Source organism: Parus major, chromosome 3, assembly GCF_001522545.3.
Source record: "Parus major isolate Abel chromosome 3, Parus_major1.1, whole genome shotgun sequence".
Taxonomy (NCBI): Eukaryota; Metazoa; Chordata; class Aves; order Passeriformes; family Paridae; genus Parus; species Parus major.
In genome coordinates this window covers 1,317,143-1,342,074 of record NC_031770.1, presented here as the reverse complement: position 1 = coordinate 1,342,074, position 24,932 = coordinate 1,317,143, and the positions used below count along the sequence as shown (strand labels likewise).

The 24,932-nt window shown below is 47.0% G+C and overlaps 1 protein-coding gene across 2 annotated transcripts in view; it reads right to left on the bottom strand.

The window, feature by feature from the left end:
- SPTBN1 (spectrin beta, non-erythrocytic 1) overlaps window positions 1–24,932 on the bottom strand; it is a 115,064-nt gene that overhangs the window by 77,869 nt on the left and 12,263 nt on the right. For both annotated transcript variants that reach the window (XM_015621567.2, XM_015621568.2), the window contains exon 2: window positions 4,012–4,211. In XM_015621567.2, coding sequence (XP_015477053.1) covers window positions 4,012–4,159 — 148 coding nt within the window. In that variant the 5' untranslated portion in view covers window positions 4,160–4,211. The remainder of the gene's footprint in view (window positions 1–4,011; window positions 4,212–24,932) is intronic.

Genomic DNA, 24,932 nt, shown 5'->3' with positions numbered 1-24,932 from the left:
GCTGTGAGAGAAATGCTTGACAGCAGGGCCAGGCAGGTGTGTGATACCTGAAGAGTAGTAGAAGCAGAATCTTCCTTTGCACCTCTTTGTGGGGTTGTTCTGCTGACTTTCTGCACTGGAGCTGTGGGGAGAATGGCTCAAATATAAGTGCCACAAGGGACTAATTAGCCACACATAAGGTACCCAGAACTTTCCCACTAGAAATTGTCTCTAATTTTTTTAACCTTATGAAATGGCTACTCCTCTATATAAAAAAGAAAAGAAATTCAATAGTGTGACTTCAGGAACAACTTCAACACTTTTCCCCCTCTTGCTGCTGGAATGACTTAAGTTAGTGGCATGAATGACAAGCCCAGTTTGGGCAACTAAGGAAAGCTGCACGACAAATGCAGCCTCCTGGCTTGCCCTGTAAGGCTCATCAACACCATGTCGTGCAACACCAGTGAGTGCCCCGACCTACGCACGGCCACTCGGGTGAAGCTGGAAAAGGAATGTACTCCTGCCCACATTAGGATACTCCTCTCATTTCTTTCAAACTGGTTTTAATTCATGGGCCAGGGAGCTGAGTCACAGACCTTCTGGTCACTTGGATGAACCCAGAGGATAAAAGGGCAAAATACAAATGAGCAGAAAAGCGAGTAACTGTAGCCAAGTTTAATATTGAATTAGCGAACTGAAGAAATGGAAAGTTTTGGAGGTGACAGCTCTCATGGTATCTGAAAACAGCGCTTGAGCTGGCAAGCATGGCACACCTGAACCTCAGAGCCCAAAGGCTGAGTGGGAAAAATTCTGCTGAACAACTGAACTGTTTCTTAAGGTTTTTGCAAGAGCTTCATGCACCAAGGAGCTGCACGACAAATCCAGTTAGCTAATGGTCCTAGATAAACGAAATCCAACCCTTGAGGATTTGTGAATGAAGAATCTTGCACAAACATGATATCTTTTGGCTCCTACAGAGCAGGTAGAATTACCTGGTCCTCCAGCAAGACCTTCCAAAGAACCAAAGGGAACAAGGACAGGTGAAAGATGATTTCCTACAGTGGGATACCTTACTTGGCGAAGAAGGGATCAGTTACCTTCTTCTCATATCAGTTGCAGAGTGAGTTAGTTCAACATGAATGGCAACCAATCTGGTTGTATATCCCTCCAAATCTGGATTCTGATTGAAAGCCGAGTTCCCAGATGATTTCTTGGTTTTAAACCAAAACAACCCTTTACATTCTGGTTTTTATGGTACACAGACCACTTTAATAACACTGATTATCAGCTGCTGTTACTAACAACACTGGTTTTCTATCAATATTATTATTATTATTATTATTATTATTATTATTATTATTATTATTATTATTATTCCTGCTTTACCTGAGCCTTCTTTCAGGACATTGTTCTCATCAGATTATTCTGACCACCACCTCCTGCCTTTGCTGTTTAAATACTTCAACATCCTGATGGAATGTGAGGCCATCAGGATTCCTCCTACGATGGAACATCAGACTGGCTACAAACTTCACTTCTTATTTCCTCACTCTTTACCTCACTTTACCTTAAAGGAAGTAAGTTTCACTTCAATTACAGTGAAGCAGAATGAACACGAGATGGAAGCTCTGCCAAAGAGGCACTTCACAGCTTGTGGAAGACTATGGAAAGAAGATGCCTGCACCCGCAGAGAGTACAGAGCCATTAGTCAGGCAGTGTAACATGCCCACGGCTGTTCCACTTTGGAATACAGCAGCTTGCATCTTGGTGATGAAATGTAAGGAACCAGTGCCTGGTGTGTTCATTTGAATCCTTTCATATTAGGACAAGGGGATAATGATGCATGAGCATTTCATAGACTGTAAGACATTGATAGCCTTTTGTTATATTTTGTCACTGACATACTGCAAGGGGACAGCCACAGGCAGTCTTGAGATACAGCCCACCCATGACCTTTGGAGAGAAATGTTAGCGCCAGAAGATGCCCAGTCTTGGAGATGTGGGAAGGTGCTTGTGCCCACAAAGAGCCAGCGCTCACCCAAGTCAAGCTGGAGTGTTGTTCAGTAAATCCAGACCCCAAAGGTGGCACACAACTCTTTCTGCTTCAGAGGGCAGTGAAGTTCACCCAGAGGAAAGTGGTGGTGCAACAGGCAGACAAACGCAGGGGCTGCAGAGCCCAGCAGGACCTCCTGCCATGCCCCAGCTGACTGTGCATGCACCAGGCTTTCACCCAGTGCTCATTGTGACCAGGCCTGTGACACGCAGCTGAATCGAGAGCACCTTTCCAGAAAGGGCCTGTCTCCACTGAAAGAGGACAATGACAGAGATTATTGCCAGCCCAGCTCCAGGCTGCAGCTGTTAAAAACCTGCCAGTGCCTTTCTGCAAGGGAAGATTACCCACCAGACAGCGTATCTGAAAACATATGTTGATCAGTGCCAGAAGTACCACAGCTCAGCCTTTAACCATAACCTTGGATTTGAAATACAAACCTCTCCTCACTCCTCTCTCCCTGCACCATGATTAAGCTTTCAAGCAGTGCTGCAGCAATGCAGGATGCTAAGCCAAGTTTTGGCAGCACACAGCATTCTCAGCACCAACCGTAGAGAATTACAGGTATGGAAATGTATCAAATTAAAATAACTATGAGTAATGCTTATTCAGAAGAAAAATAAATACACCATACTGTGGGAAAATGTTTAAATATCTGAACTGAACCTTCAGCAAAATTATTTGCTTTGACATTGGTATGTGTTTTAGGCTAGTTAAATAATTCAAGTACTTTCCTTACATTACTTCTCCTTGAAATAAGAGTTTCATGTTTATTATTCATTACTCAGGTGGGGAGCTCTGCTTGCTATAAAAGTAAGTGGAACAAGCAGCTGCAGTAAGGTGAGATCTAGGACCCAAACACGGCTCATGAGCTTTGTGCTAAAAGCATTTCCCACCCAAGGAACAGGATACAACCTACAATCACTAACGTGGCAGGAGTAAAATACAGTTTCTTCCTCAAACAAGAGTAAACTATTAAAATAAAGCAATCGAAGCTGAGATTCATTTTGTCTATCACCACAGGCACCAGCAAGCTGTTTCTGATCCCACTCAGCACGGCCCTGCCCAGGTAAGGCATTCTCCCTGTCATTCCAAATGCACACAGTGATGGGAACTGCTGTAATTAAAGGCAGCAAAATTTAACACATGTCCCCTTTCTGTGAGCAGTTCCATTAAGTCAATAGCATTACTGTCCCCAGGAAGAGTTATGTGATCTGCTCTCTGCCCACCTGCATGAACTACTTCATTTCCCTATTGCTGAGCTCCACACCTGATCCTGGCCTGTGCCTGACACGTAAAGGGGTTCAGCATCTGATGCATCCCCACGGCTGGAGCAGAGAGCAGAAAGGGCACACTGCACCCCAGACCCAGCCCCATTGGAATCACAAATGGAACAGGTGATACCTTTGTCTCAGGGCAGCTGATTCAATAAACCTGTCTCAACACCTTATGAAGTGTTGGGTTTAAAGCCATCCCTGGAGCTCAGATTTCACCAGCAGAATGTTCTGCATAGTTTTGAGCTATTTTCTATTCCTGTCCCACACTGCCAAGGCATTTTGTTCAGAGGGCAAAAATGTGGGCATGCTACCATAAAAGTCAGGAAATCATTTACAGAATGCGTAAAAATTGCTTTGCAGGGCAGTGACTCAGAGCTGAGAGGACATGACATCATCTCTTTGCTCTATAAACAAATATGGTTAATGTATAGCTTTTTTTACTCCACAATCAAATGTAATCTCGTTTCAAATGAGAAAAGATCCATTCCAGTTTCATTTCTCTGCTGATGACAGTGGAATTCAGCAGAAGACAGCAAGTATTTCAGAAAGAATGTGTAGTCCCATCATTCATTACTACATGACAACTACCTCCACCTACCACATTCCTCCTTTCCAGGACTAGTGAGGTGTTTTGCACACTTCCAGATGGAGGTATTTTGAAGGAGAGCTTTTTTATTTTTTTCCAAACCCGAGGTCAGTGCTTACCAGCCAGGGCCTTGATGCGGGAGCGCTCAAACAGCCGAGCAGAACTGTTCTCATTGTCCCAGTCATCGACATCCCAGCGGTTGTTGACATCGCTGTACTGCTGTTGGATTTCAATGTTGTCGTAATCTGTCGCTACCGTTGTCGTCATCCTGAGTCTTCTCCTTAGCCTCTCCTCACCATCAGATTCTTCCTAAAACCCTCTGTCAAAGAAAAACACATAAAAATAATCACTTAGATGGTACACATATATTGGAAGAAAGTGTAAAGGTCAAGTTCAGGAGTTCTGGTTTCAAACATCAGTGAATTTTACTTGAAGACAAGCTCAAGAACAAGCGGTATCTCAAGAACAAGTTGGTATCTCAAGATGAGATACCAACCACTCCTTCAGAGAACACATACTCTCAAAAAATTAAGTGCTTAACCAAAGCCAGAAGCTTTACTGCATACACAAACCCAGAATTGTCACGTTCAGCTCCATGGATGGAAGAGTGCAGCAAAACAGTTCCACAACTGTCATTTTCAAAAGCAGACTATCGGCTTTAGAGATCTGTGAATGCTGGCTAAAGCACATGGAGCTGTGGATAACTTGGCTAAGAAAAACCTCAAGCACAAAGATGACCTCACTACCTTTACAAAATGGTGCAAATACTGATGGAAAAAGAAACACAGATTCTCAAAAAGCTACATAAACATTTGACAAGCAAAAGCCTTTTAACATGTATCTGAAGAAATATTTCTGTCTCCACATGCAAATACTGACTTTGTGACTGGTACTGGCAATTTATTTATGAACTAATCCAGATAAAACCAACTAAATGATGCATTACTTTGAACTCTCCACAGGAACAACATGGCACCCACCAACGCAACCCTTGAAGTTCTCCTCTTTCAGGGTGCTGTTTGCATATTTATTCTGCTTTCTGATTAGGATTTCCATGTATTTATCAGTACTAGATATACAAGAGGCAGATACCTCTGGAAGAAGAGAAGGAGGAAGGTTATACACAGCTGTGAGCCCAGTGGGAACAGCGTTGAGCATCCCCTTCACCAGTCAGTGCTCAAAGAGACCCTGAGGAGCACAGGGTGCTCCTCAGAAACACAGAAACTCAGAGCTCACCTTTACAAAACGCAGTAATTACCAGAAATGCAGTTGAATACATGGGCAAGGGGGAGCCAAGGGGCCGCCCTTTTTTACCTGGGCGGGACGCGCGCTCCCCTCACGGCGCCCCGACCCGGGGCCTCTCTTGTCTTTTGTCTCTTTTATCTCACTTTCTCATTTAAACAGAAAATTAAAAACAAAAAGAAAAAACCAACGAACGACCACACAACCTCCCTCCCCGGCAGCCCGGAGCGCAGGGCGGGGCCGGGGCCGCCCCTCAGGGTGAGGCCGAGCCCGCCCTCACGGCGGGGCCGAGGCCGCCCCTCACGGCGGGGCCGGGCCGCCCCTCACGGCTCTCCCCGCCCGCCGCGCTGGCGCCACCTGCCGGCCCGGCCCCTCCCGACACCCGCATGTCGCGACATAAATGCACCTCGCGCGCGACAGACGGCGCGGCTGCAGCGGCGGCGGTAATTCCCGGTCCGGGCCCGGGATAGCAGACCGGGCTGGCCCCCGGTGCCACCCCACGGCAGGTCCGTGCCGTGTTTCCGCGGGGACAGATGCCGGTGTCTGGCGCAGGAGCGGGAAAGGCCCTTACGTAAGGAGCCGTTCCCGAAAGGCCGAGTGCGAGTGTTCAACCTTCAGGAAAGGAGGGAAGGAATCGCTTTAGTCATGGGAAGCTGCCAACAGCGAGGGAACGCGAGGAGATCTGGCTCTGGGGAAGGTCGTGGGGACGGAGCTCCCGTGGCGCACCCCGCAGGAGCCGGGGATGGATCAGCCGCTCCGGCCGGATCCTGCCGCTAGGAACAAACAAAAGCACGGAGCAAACACAGGGGCAAGGATTAAACCCCGCTCGCCGCGTTTCTGCACAGCGCTCACCAGCTGATCCTCACTGAGCAGCAGGCCTAGACAAAAACCTCCCATTGATCCCTGCACACAGGCTGAAATCAGGGTTAATTCCAATTAAATCCACGGAGCAGCCAGTATAAACAACGAGTGGGAACGGGCTGGTCGACAGCATCATCTTCCATCTTTTCTATATTCACCGGTGCTCAAGGAAGAGCAGATGTGCCACTGGAAAAGCTGCAGCTCCAACCATAAAAATCAGTGACCCCGAAATCGGGATGCAGTGACATGTAATTTAATATAGATGGAACAAACCATGGGATTTAATTTATTTCTGTGTCACTGCTGTTTAGAAACACACACAACTCGATCCAGAATAAATTCAACTCTAACTTGTGCTTTATCACTTCTTCCACCCTGAGCATAGCACAAACAAAATCTATCCCAGATAAAGCTAAATTGAGCATGAAATGGCCTGTTATCCCACACCTATAGGGCTGGAAAACCTGCATCCTTGTTCTGATTCTAATAAAAGCAGCACCTCGCTCCCTGACATCAGGCTCCCTTTTCTGGGATGTGGCTCCCTGCCACAGGGACAGCGGAGCCGGGGAGCAGGAAAACGCTGCAGGGATAAAAATAAGCACCTTGCAGCAAAGCGAGGTGAGGAGAACACAACAGAATCCTGATTCCAGAAACAGACCCAGCTACAGAGAGCGCAGCCACCGCCTTCAGCCCCTGCTGGAAAACAGCTTTTCCCGAGTCCCGCTGCAGCTCTGATCCAGCACAAGGCACCGGTGCCTCCAGGAACAGGGAGGGATCATAAACACGAGCCCTGGCAGAAACCTGCAGGCTCCTGACTGCAGGGATGGAGATCCTGCAGCAGCACATCTTGTGTCTGCATTAAGGGTGTCCCGATCTGACATGGGCAACACCATAAACTGCCCAGGGAGTAACGGGGGAAAATGGTTCGGAATTTTCCTGTAGCCCTTGAGTTCACTGTTGATGACCTTGAATGTAATCCACCTGTGAAATCAGCCCTGCACTTGAAGGACCATGCTGAAAACCCTCTGTGTGTGTGTGCAGCACACACAGACATGTAACACACATATATTTACAGATTTAGTTTAAACCTCTGCATGAAGCACCCACCAACATCCACAGAGGGCAAAGGGACAGAGGGAAGCCCATTTTCCAGCAGGAACCACCTTTGTCACTTAAACATCCTGGCCTGGCTTTAAGTTGATATAGCTCCCTAATAAACGAATTATGTTTTCTGCAGAGAGCCAGAGGTAACAGGAATTTCAGCTGCCAACATCCCAAGCAACATCCTGCAAGCCAACCCACTCTCAGGACTGGATAAACACACTGGGAAGAAGACATTTCAGAAATGGCAGGTCACAGTTCCTTTACTATTCACAATTCAGACTCTAGGATGTCATAAACTGGAGAAAGCAGGCACTCGGGTTTCTCAGTTAATCCACGCCCTCTTAAACTCATCTGCCAGTGCTTAGTGCACCTTGGCTTGGAGATGTTAGCAGGTAACTCCAGGGATAAGCAGGCACAGGGCTGAACTAATAAATAGCATGGAGCTGCTCTGGGCCCTGAATCCACAGGCCCTCCACGATGGGTTGAGAAATATCTGTTTTTTCATTGATTAAATATTACTCTGTTATATTTTATACCCTTCTGCAATGGATACCATGCTAGACGACCTCATGAGACAAAAGAGATCAAACCATTTCATTTCAAAGCATTCCTTAAAACCTATTGCATAATCTGAGGGTGGGGGGTTGGCATTATCTTCAAAAAGAAGAAATGGCTTGAAGAAAAAAATCAGCTACCAGGAAGAGAATTTTCTCAGACGGTTTTCAAAGGCCACGTCCAGGGGTCAGACCTTTTGTATTTACTTTCATAAATAGACCAGATTCTGCTCTGTTTGTTTCTCAGATAATAGAAAACAAACAGTTTTATTCGGCCCATCTGAAGAATGAATTAATGTAAAAAAAATTCATTGGCTACTCTTAAATGCAATCATGTAATTCACTAAACAGGCTATGACTATAATCCCTGAAATTCTGCCATAACCACACATCTGGAATTACTTCCTAATAGTTACATTTATCTTTAAAGTAAACATTGTTTTTTCAATAGTTACTATTCTTCCAGGAAACACGCTAAGCTGTAGTTAGATTCATGTTACTCTAACTAAGGATTGTCAAGAGGTTTTTATGGTGCTGTGATTGAAGAAAATACAGTTTGAACAGCAATCCCCAAATGGTCTCATGGTTAATGTAAATAGACTGTTCCCTGCCTAACACATAGCCCAACCTATTGCAGCTTTCCTGGCATCAAAGATAAATTGTAAGTTCATCTCTAACTCCCACGGATTGTGTCACAGGATTGAAAAGGAGACACAGGCACTCCCATCTCCAGGTCACCAGAGCACATGGGTCTGGTGACAAGCACGGACACAACCACTGTGACAAAGAGAATGGTATCCTGATCCCACAGATCAGATATGTTCCAAGAATATCCAGGATCAGATATGCTCCAAGAAACCAAAATTACACACTGTCTCCTTTCTGGTAGCCCTCTGAAACCAAGGCTGGATGAGCACAGAAAGCAATTCCATTACCCTCTCTGCAGGATACTTTCCCTCCAGTCCATCCTTCTCTCCTACTGATGCCTCAGACCATCTCACCAGTCCAGCTCTTCCCTTTAGAGCAATGATTATTACTAAAGAGAGGGAAATTTAGATAAAATGTAACCAAACTTTGCATTTATTCTGAGCGACATTCAGCTCCCTCCTAACAGCAGCACAACACACATTAAGTAATTTTTAAAATGTCATTTTAAGCCAATATTTAAACTGGAGATTGGAAGCTCCTCTGAACTCTCAGGGTCCACCCACATCTTGGCACCCCAACAGGGTGAGATTCTCACCCTAAGCTTCCACACAGAGGAAAGTGGCCTGGTCAGAGCCAATAGGGACACCTTGGGAGAGGCTCAGGGCTGGATGCCAAATGAACACACACATCAAACACCCCCACAGGTCAAACTCTGCAAGTATTTACAAAACACTGTGTAGAAACTCAAGAGTTGTACAGAACTTTTGGATTGAGAAGCTGAAGTCCTGAGCATGAAGCTCAGAAAGATGGAAAATGCATGTCCCCATTTCTCAGCCTGAAGGCCAAGGAGGTGTTTCCAGGCTCTCTCCCGGCTCAGCCCCTGTGTTGGTTGCTGAACTGCAGCACATTTCCAGGGACAGGAGCTCCCCTGTCCCGACAGGGCAGAGGGCAGCACGCTCACTTATGTTCTGGCTTGTTGTTTCAGCTGCTGAACCAATCCCAAAATAATAAAGGCAGTAACTCAGCAATGCTGTAACTCCCTTGACCTCCAATATCCCCTCTCCCCCTCTCCCAATCCCATCTTTCCTTCCACAAACAGAACCGTACTGTTTCTGCATTTTCCAGCCCAAAGGTGCTCCATGTCTTTGTCTTTGCTTCCCAAGCCACCCCACTTTGTGCTGCTGACTCCTCTGGCTGTCCATGGATGCAGAGCCCAACAGCCCAAAGCACCCTGAAAGGTCACAGCAAAGGGGGGACAGGCTGTGCCACCAAATGTCACAATCAGCATGTGGGGCACTTCAGGAATGCACAAACAAGGCAAGACTGAAGCCTCTTTATTCCCAATACAGGCTGGAAAAGCGTGCAAAGGTCACTAAAATCAGGCAGGCCGTCCTTCACGAGGGAGGTCTGCTTCCCACATCAAAGATAACCCATCACTCCAAAAACCAGGCAGTTAACAGTAGATTCCAGGCTCTTGTTTTCCTTCTGAGGTCCCCAGGATATCATGCTCTAGCTGGGAGATGGGTACATAATTAAATAAGCACTGAAACAACTTCAACAAGTGTTTGTGCTGCTCCCTGAAAACAGACACAGCCTCACTGTCCTGGAGCCCCCAGTGCTGTCAGCAGGGGTGACCCGTGCACACCCAGCACGGGACAACCACCGAGCACAGCCGAGGGCACTGAGTGCACAGAGAAACTCAAAAGGACTGAAAATTGGTTATTTAATAACACAAATCTCTGTTTCCACCTCTTCCGTTCCAGCACAGACCATTAAAACCCTCTGGTCTGATTCTCTCTACACTTGGAGCAATGAAGCTTCACCCAGTTTTTCATACATCACCCAGAAGACCTGGACTCCAACATTTTATCCTGAGGACTGTAGAATAATTTAATTGATATATGTGGTCCAAATTTGCCCTCTGTAATCTGAGGTAGCTCCATCCAGCTGAGGATACAGCCCAAGATGTGCCAACATTATTTGAAGAGCCTCCTTAAAACACCAAGAGGGTAGAAGGAGGCTTCATATGGATTTCATCCAAGGCCAGACACATAGCAGGAGTTGTAGGGGGAGATCCTCTGGGCTTCTGTACTACCCTGTGGAACATCCTAGAATAGAAAGTGCCTCTGAGCCATCCTCTAAAGAAGGCCATGCCCCACCACCAACTATATACAAACCATGAACAGACTAAACCAGAAAAAAACTGGATATTTTAAGTAGAAAGCAGCTGGTTTTGGAGAGAAGTTAATAAAGAGGAGTACAAAGATGAAGCAGAACTGAACTTACCACACGCAACAATTCAGGGTGGAGCAAGCACCGAATTCCTTCTGGGACTGACCTTCCTTTTCCCCTCATCACTAGGAGAATGTAAAACACATTTTGCCAAGCTGCTGAGGGGAGGGCTCTGTCTCAGCCATCAGCAGCTCCTAGGGAATAGCATTCCTACATCCCAACCAAAAGGGAAAGTCCACAGGGATCCAGCAGGGCCTGGAGTTACACACAGAGCATGAACACCCATGAGGGCTGTGAGTATAAAACTCCACATACTGAGCCCAGTTCAGTGCTCAAAGATCTAAACTTTGAAACAAAGAGTACTCCACCTCTTTTGTCATGTGTTTGTGGCTTTCCCTAAACAAGCACTGTTGGGCAAAGTTAGTAAAATTTAAGCAGTAAGAGCTTAATTCAACTCCAATAAATACATCATGAGATAGTCCATGGCTGCTTCAGTGAGATCCATGGATTAAATACAGCTTCACTCCAACTCACAAACCACCTTTGTATCCAACACAACCAAATGAGATCTAGCTCAGGACCCAAAAAATCTTATGAACCATCAGCTGGCCATTTTCTAAACCCACCATTCTGTTTTCTGCTTCTAAGTAGGTCAGCAAGAAATTCCCATAGATTTAAATTCATGCAGCTCTTGGTCATTTGCTTTTAAAAACCACTTGCATTATCCTCTTAGTCTTTCCTGTGTAAGTGAAAGATAGACCCTGAAATTATTAGGATATCTGGGAATGTCCTGCCATGCATACATCTTAGCCGGAAAAAACCTGGGGGACCAGCTCAGCTCAGCAGTTTCTCTCTCCACCTCTTTTCTTACATTATTTATAACTTCTACATTCCAATTATTAGATTTCTCACCCATTTTCAGAAAGAGCTACATTTTTGAGTACGGTAACCCATCCAGAAGGTGCCTTTTCCAAAGCCTGGGCCAAGGAAGGATGTTCCCATGGAGGAAAATTCAAGTGCCAGTTCATGAGTTGTAACTGAATCTGCTCTTCAGACTTTGCAGACTTTTCTGGTGCAAATGCAGCTGGTCACTTTGAAAAGTAAGGAATGAGCAGCAAACCAGGGATTATGTTCTGCTCGGGACTGGAATAGCATCCTGAATGTTGTGAGGGCTTTACAAGACAGCCAATATGTGCTGGTGCACCTGTGTGCTCTGATCTGTGGGGTCAGCAGCTGGCATGCCACTCCTTTTTCTGGGGAATATGACTGCCAAGAGCCCTTTAGCTCTTACAGCCCATGCAATTATTGTACTATAAATTCTTAGACAGGAAATTTTGATTGTAGAATTACCTGAACTTTTTGCTAAATAAAAGAAAGTAATAGCAAAAATGTTCTGGTGGTGGTAAATTAATATAAAGTGATTAAAAATCTGAGTAGGATTAACAATATGTTTGTCTGTATATACCACAAAGGGTGCTCCGGGTTGAACCCAAATGAAAGCCACAAGAGGAAATGACCTGGAGCTGGAATCAAAAAGACTCCAGGTCGGCTGAGTCCCTTCTGGAACTATAGGAAGGACTTTTCTGACGTAGGCTATCACTCAAGATAAACTTTACTCTGATCCACCCCTCAGCTTCAGCACAACTCAGCCATTTCACAGCTACCACAGAGGAGACCAGCACCTTGCTTCACCAAACCACCTTGCAATGCTGGTAGTAGCCTCTGCATTTCACCCTTTGCCATCCTGACCACAGAGCAAGGCAAAGATTTCTAAACACCTTTAAGAAGTGGATGGAGTGGTGGAGGACACCAGGGGCAACCTGTCTGGCAGGAAGGAAAACAGATGTATTTCACTACTTACCAACACATTTCCAAAGAAACTACCCAAAAAAATTCCTTCCACAGTCACTGAGCATTTCAAGGACAATATTTAGTATCACCCTGTTCTAGAAGTGATCTGTGGGCTGACCTCCACCAAAAGAATGTGAAAATACAGGACAATTGTCTACAGCGGCATTTACCTTTTTCTTCAGCAGAACAAAACAAAAAAGTCTTTTTTAGTATTTTTCAAGTGCTCACGCAGAGCAGAGCTCCAATAAAAACCAGGTGCCCTAGGAAAGGAGTTCCCAATTTTCTGGTCTCCACTCTCCCATGACCCAGCTCACGAGAAACAGAGCTCTGAGCTTTGGGAGCCCGCGGTGTGTCGGGGAAGCACTGAAAGCTGAGATGCTCCCGCTGCCTCCGGCCTGCCAGACACTTGGCTCTCCTCTGGATGAGGGCACTGCTGTCGGTGCAGGAAACGCTTCACATCTTGACCCCAGCCATGCCCCTCACTTGGCAGGAAGTCCCAGGCAAGCTGAATGCCCTCGGGGACATCACTGCCTACTTGGGCAGCAAACTGGCAGTGCCAGGTGGCACCTGGCTGAGGGACATCACGGACACAGCATCTCAGTGCCACCACAAGGGAACTTTCCTCAGAAAAAAAAAGACAACTCAGACATCACGGGGTCGTTCAAGAAATGCTGTGATTGCCTCTGTGTGACCACATAATTTATCAATCTCAGTTTACATCTGTATTAATTGAAACGAAGAGAACTACAGCCAAGTTTCTGGGGGTGGGAGAGGGACTGGAGGTGCTGTGCCATGGCACATGCACTTCCCACTCCTCGCGTGGGGGTCTCACACAGAAACGCTGGCCCTGGGTTACATTTCGAAGGAGAGCAGCCTGCGCTTGCTGCAGAGCTGACTCCAGGCACTGACACACTTCCATCCGGAGCACATTCCTGCTCCTGCTCTCCTCTCCGGGGCCGAGATGCGATAGCTCTGACCTCCTTACAGGAGGAGGGCTGCCAAGTAAACAGGCCTGCCTTACCAGCCAGCCTACCGCTGCCTCCCCTGCCCTTCTGTTTCCCTTCTCCCGAAATGTCCCAGCCCAATCAGCGGGGATTCAACCTGTGGATGAGTGGGAGTGAGCCAGAGGCTCTGTCCATCTTCCCGGCATCCCTGCGAGCTCCCGTGTCCTTCCCACGGGAGGAGGCTGCGATGCCCGGCCGGGCCGTGCCGCAGTGCTGAGCCGAGGCACGGGCACAAAAGAGATGCGGCCGTGGGAGGCTCAGCGCACTCACGGCTTGGCAATCCCGGAGTGTCCCCGAGGGAGAGGGCGCAAAACCAGCGAGGAACGTCAAGCTGCCCTGATGTACGCCCAGGCAAACCTCCTCCGTGTTGGAGGGTTTTATGTAAGGGCAGGGAAAAGGCTCCATCGCTCCCAGCCAAGGAGGAGAAATTGAGGACAGGCTGTACGCAGGCACCTCCTCCCTGCTCGGGGGAGGATGCCTGCTGACAATTTCCAGCGAGGAAGAATGAGCCCGAGCTGCTTTGGCTCTGCCCCCAAACTGCAGAGCAGCGGTGGGAAACCGCACCCAGGGAGACGCCCAGGGAGAAAAGGATGTTTTGTTGTGGAAGCTTTTGTTCCTGCCTCTGTTTATTAGCGATACTTCACAGCCAGGCGGGCAGAGCGGGGAAGCCATTTAAAGGGCCAGCCTGGAGTAAATAACCTGCTCGGCAGCCGGCAGCCTTGGAATCAGCAAACAAACAAACAATAAAAAGCAAATTCCGGGGGCAGGAATGGGGAAGGATTTGCTGACACCCTCCATAAGGCAACAGGGCTGAAGCAACAGCTGGTTTCAGCAGCTCCAGCACCAGCCCGGCGAGGAGCAGCCCCGAGTCCAGACACGCACAGACTCTCATTAAGAGGAGACACAAGGCAGCATTAATTACCCCACAGCAATGCCGGGATCATCCACCTGCTCCCACTGGCTCCAGGTACCAGAGATTCCCGAGCTCTGCTATAGCCAGAGATGCTCAACCAGCTCCTGAGATCTGGCAGAGAGCTGGCCTAGTGAAGAGGAATTTAAGAAAGAACTCGGATTTGGACAGTCTGGTGGTCCCAGAGCAGGCACATCAAAACCTGCTCCAGAACAAGCATCTCCTGCAGATGGCTGGAGCCCAAGTCACAGCCAGCATCATGCAAAGCTGTGTCTCTTGCACTGGAATATGTTACAGGTGCTATATGGATTCTAACTGTCCTCCCGTGAATGAAAATAAACTCAGAATAACCAACTTTCTCTTTGGGGAGATGAAGACAGTACTTGACTGTGGGTGAGGGAATGCCAGCATTTCTCTGGATTAGAGCTGGCTGGACAGTGAGCTGAGAAATAGAGCAGTTTGATACTCAACACCCACTTGAAAACAGAGGTGTTAAGATGAATTGTCCTGTAAATCAGCGCAGCCTGCAGCAGCAGCAATGCACACGCACATCCCGGGCTCGGCTGAACCAGAAACATGACTGAAAGCAGTCTGGAAAAGGATCCCTCCTCAGCAGGACGGAAATGTCAGATATCACACAAGTAAATCACCAAGTCACACAGTGTAAGGCACGGTCCTGTCAGGCCAACAAGATTCCTGGTTCAAGTAACCGAGCACAGCTTGAGGCTCCTTTCCAAAGAGCAGGAAAAGTGTCTGCTCCTCCCCAGGGGACTCACAACACACATCTTCCACTTCTTGCCAGGGGAATGAGAGCACCACTTCCAAACTGGTCTCCTCTGCTTTAAACCAAACGTGGGCACTGACCAGAGAAACAACAGGTAAAACTGAGCAGGCTGCCTGCCTTTGCCCACATGGAAGTTTTAAATGGACACCAGCTGTTAATTCCTTTCTACATTCTTCACATTTTTTTTTGGCCAACTCCCGACGAGACTAACAGAAACCTTTCCCCCTCCAACTTTCATCTGATGCATAGATAACATAGTGAGGCAAGGAAAAGAAATCTATCTCATTATTGCCTTCATTTAAATGCATGCCTGTAGGTCCTCAGTGCATCCCTGCCCTCTGAGATGGGTTAAAGAGCCTTAATGCCATCTAAATTAAGTCAATTTGTTATTCAGAACATTTGTGAGCAAACAATTTGCGGCCTGGGAGGAGAAAGCAGAATGCAAAACCCTGGGAAATAAGATGATAGATGGGAAGAAAAAGCCCAAAAAAAGCTATGTCTTAAATAACTCAGGTCAGTATTTTGGTTCTTTGATGTTTCCACTATGGTTGAATATTTTTATAAATATTTTAGTGCACATCCTCGTGTGCTGATTCATGGGAGATAAGAGATAATTATCATTTTATATATGACGGAATGATGACTCTTCCAGGTTTTCCATGTGACTTTGTTAATCCTTGGGGATGGTGGACAAGACAACACTCCAAGATGTGGACACAACAGCTTGGACCTTGGCTACACAGGCAGCACAAGGCCTTTTCCAGGAGCCATGGCCAGGAGAAAGGCTCAGTTCCCTGGGGCCACGAGAGGAGCCCAGAGCACGAGGTGCCGTCCTGAAGCACGTGTTATTCACAGTTCTGGATTCTCCAAGTCAAACAGGCAAATAAACACACCAATGACATTGGCTCCTTCAAAGCATCCAACTATTGTTATTGGCACTTGGATCCAAACAGCTTCTGGCCACACAAAAACACGGCCTGGCTTGAGCAGAACCCGCCCCGTGCACCCGGGGAAGGGGAACGGCTCCAAAGGGTCCAAAAGCTTTGTGTTGACTTCCCAGGGAAATTGTACCGAGCACCGTCACACCGAGGGCTCCAAGCCCACTCCTGGAACGGCAGGAAGCACAAGGAAACACACTGGAACCGTGTGATCACACCAGGTGTAACCCCAAACCTGCCCACAGAGCCCAGTGCCGCAGGAAGAACCTGCAAAAGGCAGCGATGTGTAAAATATCTGATTCCTGTTTCCTTCTGATCTGGGCTTTTTGTCTGGGAAATGGATCCTCAGCTGGCACAGCCCCAGCCCAACAGCTGCATTGCTTTTCTGCTTCCACAAACACTCGGAAACTTCGCCAAAGCCCTGTTTGTGCTGGCAGACAGCCAGCACTTTATTATTATGTACTATTAGTTCATAGTGAGAAATGTGCACTACAGGAAAAAAAAGAAAGCCCCGAGAAGCTCAGTAATTTGGTGCAGATGTTGAAGATTTATGGAGCTCTCCCCACTGGACAGGATCTTACAGATTGTTTCTATCACCTGTTTGCTTTTGGAGTTTTTAATAAGATAACTATGTGTGCTATCCTGGAAGAATATTCCAGAATTCCTCCTTCAAAAACCAATAACTTTTGATCTCCATTTGTCTCCTCTCAGTAACAATCTCTCCTCAGAGTTCCATAAATGCCACTTGATATTCATTTCATATTTAAATACAATCTTGGCTGTTGTTTTCATTACCCAGAAACTTTCAAATGCAATCAGACAATTTAATTCTTACTTCATGGCCCAGAAAATAAAGCTGACACATTGTGTGCCAAGTCCCCAGCAGTTAGAATCCATGATTAAATCTCTCAGTATTCAAAATACCTGATAATCTTCACCTTTTTTCCTGTTTTCTGGCAAAAAACATCTGCTCAGCATTTTTGGGGTCTGCTGCTTACCCAGTGCACAGAGCCCAAAAATCATTCAGCTTAAGCTGCCTGCAAGAGTATCTCAGTTCCCATCCAGATTTCTGAACCTCAGTCCATTAAATTAATTCTGCAAAATATTTGAAATGTGCAAAGCTCTGCATCTGACAGCAAACACCACGAAAGTGAAAACACAAGGAACTCACTGGCATTTTCCATAACTGACCTGTAATGGTTTTGCCATTTCAAATTACATCAGGAATGATTTCTTTCCACCAGCACAAAATGGCAAAACAAGGTGCATTTATTTCACTCAGAAATTGTTTTTCCAAGCATTTACAAAGGAAGATAAATCACCAAAAAAGGTTGTGGGAAGGCTGAATTTCTGCTCTGACACCCATCAAGGAGCACCCAGGCTCCCTCCCTCCTCCCCCAAGGCACACCACCTCAGTTTGGCTGGATAACCTGACATTGCCCTTCACCTTTCCCACAAGTCACAGCTGCTGATAAATTCTTCCTGAAAAATGATTTCATCCTTCCCAACAATGTGGCTTACACAGCACAGGTCCTGTACAGGTCAGGACCTCATTACAGATTTAGACAGTTCCCATCCCAAAAACAGTTAATCTGGTCAATTTGGAGGGTTGGAAACAAACCTATGGAGATCACATTTTTCCCACAGCTCTAAAATCGACTTTAGCAGTCACAATTGTACTTTTAGCTCAAAGAAAGTTTTAAAATGTTTTACTATTCCTGTTTCTATGAGTTCATACAAGATGACTACAGGCTCTACACTGACTGTGGGTAAAGAGACATCGAAGAGAGCACATGGGTGGGGTGTGTCCACCTCCCCTTCCTGAAGGGAATTCAGATGGCAAAAAGCACCATTGGGAAAGGACAAGCAGAGAAGTAATGTAGAGCAAAGCTCCATTTCACACCATGTTCTGTCACAGCCACCAAGCCAACACCTGCCACAAAAAAGCACCTGCCCGTTCTCTCTGGTTTCTTCAGTCACATTCCCTGCATTCAGGGCTTTCTATGGAAAGTCCCCACCTTTCCCTGAATTACAGAAGGCCAAGGTCTGGAATTATCTTGGGTTATGGAAATATATGAAATAATTCCCATCCAGGAAGAAACAGACATCCTTCACTTGCCATGATCACTTGCCTTGGATCCTGAACAGATTGGGCCTTATGTCAGTATTATCTTATTTCATGTACCTAAATGATTCCTTAATTTAATATGAATTAAAACATTACCTAGGGAGAATAAGCACAACAGGGGTGATACAGTTATGAAGGAATGCTTGCAAACTAGTGGTAGAACCTTCTTTAGCTTTTACTTTTCAAAAGCTCAGATTCTCATAAATTTCAGATTTATACCTGCAGATTTACAGTAAAATAAAAACCCAACCCAACAAAACCCAGAGCAGCCTTGGAGCCATTTTGAAAGCGCTAATCCTGATCATTTTCTACCTAATGACTGTTTACTACACAGCTCTTTTAAATGCTTGGCAGGTCTCCAGATCTTCCTGCTTTTCCTTTCTCCCACCCGTCCCTCCTGACTGCCATCTCGGTGAGGACAAACCTCCGGAGGAGAAAGCTCTCTGCCGCCTTTGCAGCCTCTAAAAGCTCCACTTCCCGGGGGAAATCCTGAGCCTCATCTCGCTTTCAAGGCAAAACCAAAATCTCCCTCATCAAATGAGAGCCTGGAGCAGAAAAATTAAAACCAACCAGAAAACTTGTTTATTTTTTCCAAGGATTTCAAAACCAACATTGGTTTTAAATGAAGTGGGAGGGGTTCTGTAATTCTCTGACCCCTAGCAGGAACAGATTTGAGCAGACCCACCCCACCACTTGTTTCAAATGCCATTCACTGTCACTTGGCATTTGAAGCTGGAACAATTATTTGTGGTTGGATGCTGTCCCTGCTCCCAGCCAGCTGTGCTTTGATCTCCCCCTCGTAGCTCCCGTGGATCTGGAGGAAGCCCAGCTCCCCTCCTTACCAAAAATGCAGCGGAACAGTTCCTTGGGGAAAGTGCAGGCCCTGTGCAGCTCCCAGACCCCACACACGCCTGGGATGGGCCCAGATGTCTCCTGGAGCCCTGACCACCATCCTCTCCGTGGCTTCCACCCACACACCACACTCCAGAACCCCTGGTGGAAGCGAGGAATCAGAAGTAAAAGCACAATGGCACTTTTAACTGAAAGGATGAGGTCAGAGTTGTGTCTCTTTATGATGGGAATTGGGATAAGACAGGACTCAACACACAGATTTGAGCAGGAATAAAGCAAAAGCATAACCAACCCAATGCACTACAATCAGTATTTTAAATGAAATCAGTCCAGCCCATATTCAAATCAGGTCACCAGTAATTAAAGCATGCTCATTTGGAATGGTAAACCCAGAGAATGCCTGGATCAGAGCATTTCTCAAAGAGAATATATTAATGGGAGTGTTTGGAAATGCATGATGCACTCGTAAGAGGCTTTAATATAAACCTCAGGATTACGCCATGCCAGCTTTTCAATTATTATACTCTCCATGAAAAGCCAGGCGCTGGCAGCAAGAGGTTAAAGCAGACCTTGGAGCATGGCTTTGCCCTTTCTCTTCCTGAGGATCCCACCGTTGGTTCCTACTCCTGCACCACTTGCAGCTGAACAGAAGCACTGAAGGTGGGATTTTAAATAAAACATCTCTATTAGTGATGCCATCAATGCCAACACAACACACAGGGGGAAGCCTCATAACTTCACCAGGGACAGCAAAATCAGTCCCTGTAATTTCTAGAATGATCTGCTTGGTTGACTCCATCTTACCACTCACCACACTCCAACTCAGCCATTTTAATTCCTGAATGGCTGGAGTTTGCTTTCCCTTCACATGGCACCGCACAGCAGGCTCAGCTGTCTGGAGACCAGGGATCTCTCCCTGCAAAGCACATGCAAGTGAAGGATGGAGACAAAAAAAACCCTGAGTGAGGCTGAGGGGAGGTGGTGAGCAGCAGAGCGAGGTAATGTGACTGAATAAGTAAAAACACAGAATTTTTAGATTGTTCTTGTTCCAAACAGGCATCTCAGGAAAAGCTCCTGGTTCTCTCCAGAGGGTAATGGGGAATGCAGGCTGTGTCTGTGCTGCTCTAACAGCAGCTCCAGAGACAAATATCTCATTCCCAAGCCGTAGGAACGGGCTGGCACCCACTGGAGCCTGCTGTGCAGACACTCAGAGGCAGGGCAGGAGTTGAGCCTTTTCCATCAGAACCTGGGAACCATGTGGATGCACAAACCCTGCTCCCCCCAAACATCTCTCTGCAGGCTCACCTGCCCTGGAGCCCCTCTGGCATCTCTGGACCCTGCAAATGTCCCTGTTCTCCAAAACCAGGCATGCCCTGTGCAGAAGAGGGACTAAAACCCAAGCCACTACAGCTTAAGCCATACATCCATGCCCACAGCCCCCAGGTCAGCTCCAAAAGGAGCATCCAGCTCTCCAACAGCAGCTCCCAGGGCAGCAACCTCTGCAATCCACAGGGCACTGCACCAGCTTTGGAAAAGCATCAAAAGAAAAGGTTACCTGCAAATCCCAGAGTTTATTTTTGCCCCACTGCAATGCTGCTTCTTGCACTCCCCCAGCACTTCCAACTCACCCAGGCACAACGGAGCAGAAAGGAAACCAAGTCCTTCCCAATATTCCTTTCTGACATTCCACCATCCTAATGCAAGTTCCAGGCAAGCAGAGCCTTCCAGAGTAGCAGAGAATAAACAGAAAACAAGCTCTGGGCAATAGATGAAGCTACAGGATCCACGTTGATGCTTGTCCACCTGCAAGTGCCTGAACGACGATCCCTCCCCTCAGCTCTTCCACAGGAATTCTTGGAAAGATGCTGGAGCTGTAAAATTCCTCTGGTCAACCATGACAAAAAGGTATCTGTGCTGACTACCACATACCTGTTTACCAAATAGATTACAAAAACTAGCACCAAACAAGTGTTTGTTACCTGAGCTAGAAACATGAAGAGAAAATGATTCCCCTGACCAGAAATTTTAATTTCATCTACCCAGAACAGCCTGTGGAAGGACAGACTCAAACAAGCCATATTTGACAGAGATAGATTAGACAGATGGTACAGTGTGGTATAAAGGGGATTTGTGCTTGCTTGACTTTGGCATGGCTGAATTACTTATTAATTGCAGATACACAAGAGTTGTACTGGGTATTTTACAAAGATTTAATGCCTATTAAAACTTCATACCATTCAAAGTTACCACAGGTTCTGTACAGCAACAGAGGGGTTGTTTTGCAGCTCAGTTCTGCTGCATACTCTTCAGAGCCTATTGTGATGTATTTTGATATAAAGTGGGTATAAGCAGCAAAATTACCTGTGCTATGCTATTACAGAAGCTTTGAGCTACCTGTGAATTTAGAGAAATTAGCTGCAAGGTGAACAGAAACCCTGATTTAAAATAAAACCTCTGAGTTCCTGAAGGCTGCTGAAAATCTCAAACATCACAAAGAAGGCTCCTTCCTCTGTATTCCTCTGCTCCCTTCCCCAGTGGCTGCTGTTGGATTCTCCCGAGACACTGGTGAAGTGCAAGATTTAAAGATGTTGTTGCAGGGAATACAGGGGGGTGAAATTCAAAACTGGGGAGCACTCCAGCCTGAGCTAATGGCAGGAGCCCACACACAGGGCAGGAACAGCAACACTGAACACTGATTTAAACCAGGCTGTTTTCCCTAGAGCTCCTTTTCCCTCAGGATCAGCATTTCTGGCACCTACTGACACCACCCCAGCCCCATCCAGCACTGGAATTTCAGTCTGAGCATGCTGAGTCCGGGTGGGTTTGCTGTCCTGAGAGCTGTAGCACAGCAAGGCACCTCTCCCAGCTGGCCAAACCCAGAACAAGGCAGGGTGTGGGTTCCAGGCAGGAGGGGGAATCTGGAGAGCAGGAAATTACCGAGAGCCTCAGACATTCTGTGCAGAGCAAGGGCTGCCAGCTCCTGTCTCCCCTCTGAGACAGACCCAGCCAGGCACCAGGGCTGGCATTTCACAGGACAAAAATGACTCCTTACTCACAGCCTCCTCCCAGGCCAAAGATCCATGACCTCATCTCCCACCGGCACAAGAGGAGGGGCTGGGCTCCCTCCTGTGTGCAAGTGTCAGTCAGGAGTAACCCAACCACAGACAAATTATCAGCCAAAATAGAACAGCCACTCGACAGGAGAGTGGGTTGTGCAGGGGAATAAATAAACCAGCAAGGGGGACAGACTCTGGGTTTGGGGAAATGGATATTCACATTTTCACCTCACTGTCTGATGCTAAACCTTTCCCTACTGATTTGTGACTCTGAGTGAGCACAAATAACAATTAACCACTTCTATCCAGAGGTTCAAATTTAGCCTCATTATCACTCCTTTTAGCAACAAAACTGGCAGAAAATATCAAAAGCAAAGTTTTAGCCCCAAAGTCACTACTTCTGTAACTCTATAGGTCTCATTTGAGACAAAACAGCACTGAGATCCCACCCAGAGTCACTTCCTCACCTGCAGCAAAATGCTGGGAGCTTCATTTTCACAGGTGTTGGACACCAACAATTCCCATCCAGAGTAATCTGGTCTCCAAAGCTCCAAGCCTGAGGCAAAACTCTGATCTCCCTCCTTTCATTATCCTCAACAGTCAGCCTACAGCAGCCGTGTCTCTAGCACGGGGATTTCAGGATACCTCACCCTGCCCAAGCTTTGGGAAGGCTCACAAGGTCAGAGCAGGGAAAACAGAGCCATGATCTCTGCAAGTCCAAGGAATACCCACAAAAATTTCAACCAAGAAAGAAATCACACCCATCAGTACATTTAACTGAGTGTAAGTGAAACAGGGAAGTGGACACACCACAAAACATCCTGGGAGGAGCCCTGAGAGCAGCAGGTGGTCACAGGGCTGTGCAGGAATTCTCTAGCCCTGGGAATGTTGCTATAGAGCTTTGGCTGGCCTTTCTTTTTCCCTGTTTAGGGCTTTTTCCCCACATCACAGGGCACTTGAGCACACATGAGCCCACGTCCTATTCCCAGGAAGGCTCTCCCAATCTGTGTCCTGGGAATTCTGATCCCTACCTCAGCCCTCACTGCTTTACTCTGACAGATGAAGACAAGGACAAATTTGCCTGCAGGTATCCATGCCAAGATTAGAAGAGAGGTCCTGAATCAGCAATATTTAGGGCCATCTTTGAAGCTCTGCAGGAATTACAGCTTGGATTTGCCTGCTCCTTGGGCAGATTTTCTTTCAGCTCCCTCTCCTTCCTCCCACTTGGACCTGCTACTAAATTAATCAAGGATGGTTTATGAGCAAGTTGAGGACAAGAGATCTGCAATTCAGCCCTCCTGAGAACAGCCAGCCCTAAGTCTGAACAACTTCTTTTTCTTTCCCTCCCAGAGCAATGCTCAGCATTCTTCTTGACATAACTTTCAATTTTGCTCACTTTTCCAAAACCAGTCTGGATTTGTCAATGAAAAATGAGCACTGAAGCAAAGGTCCCTTAAGATATTCCAGATACTTTTACTTTTGTATCCTCCAAAAGTTATCTGAGAAAAGCCAAGGCATGGCTGCAGCAGCCTGGGCACAGACTGGCAACTTGATGAGAACACTGTGATTTGAAAATGAAAATAACTGAATAAAACTGAAGGAGACAAAAGATGTGGGGATACCAGACAGAAAGGTGAAGGTGATACCTGCCACCAGTAGAGAGTGCCATAAGAACCATGGCAATGCACAACCTGCACACCTGGACTTTCCAGAGCTGACGCCACTCGCCCACCTTCTTCATCCATAACTCAAATGTAACAGAGGAGAATGAAAATTAACTTATTTGGGAGGCCTGGTAACCTCTGTTATCTCCTGTGAGCGTGCTCTCTGCCCAGGAAACAATGCCAGTGTGCAGAATTTAATCCCTCCAGGATGTTGTTGTGTTAAAATAATGCACTTAACTGCTCACCCAAGCAGCAGTATGGTGTGAGAAGTGCGTCAACATCTCTGTATGTAAAGTGGTTAATAGGACTCAGGTAAAGACATTAGGGGGACACTGGTGGCTCCTTGCACAGCACACAAGGACATTTCACCAGGTCAGCACTGCCTCTTCCAAACACAAGCTGCTCAATTCTCCCTGGATTGCTAAAGCAAGAGGAACTAGGACCCATTTCTGTGCAGATCTGAGCTAAGACAGCTGCCTTTGGTGCGACAGCAGGCACAAGTATCACACCTGAGGGACCTGATACAAATCTAAGCCCAGGAATCCTGGCTCCACTCACAGCAACAGGTGACCTGGACAAGGGAAAAAGCACTGGCTAACTGAGAGACCCTGACCAGCAGCCAGAGGTCCTGCACACCAGGACTGAATCCTGATGTGTGACCAGCTGTGCCTGCCCTCTCCACAGCATGGTCTTCTTTTTCTGGGTGTTTCATCTGTGACTGAAATTTCTGCCCTTTTGGGTTTCTGAGATTTGGGCTCTGTGACCAGAACAGGGTGGCTGGGTGCAGAGGAGAGGTAAGAGAACACACAGGGACCTGCCCTTTCTTGGAGCACCTCCCAAAGGAGGGAAGAGCTCCAAAGACAGCTGCTGGGCATGGAGGGGCAGCGGAGCGTCGGGGCGATGAAGTGCTGCGATCCCAAAGTGATTCCAGACACAGCGACGACACAGAGATTTATCAAGCTCTTCCCTCACTGCCAGTCCTCTGGCAGCACGTGTCCCCACAGCCAAAATGGCATTCCTGCTGGGGGAAACCCAGGACAAGCCTGTTAGGCTATGGATAACGCTGTCAGAGACAAAAAAGCATTCTGGTTTTGTCTTGTGGGATCCACCTGCTCCAGGATTCTCTCCCAAGAAGACTCCAGCTGTGATGGATGATCCTCAGAGGGGTTTCCAGCTGAACACAACTGGCTGAGCCCAACTTGAGCTGATAAA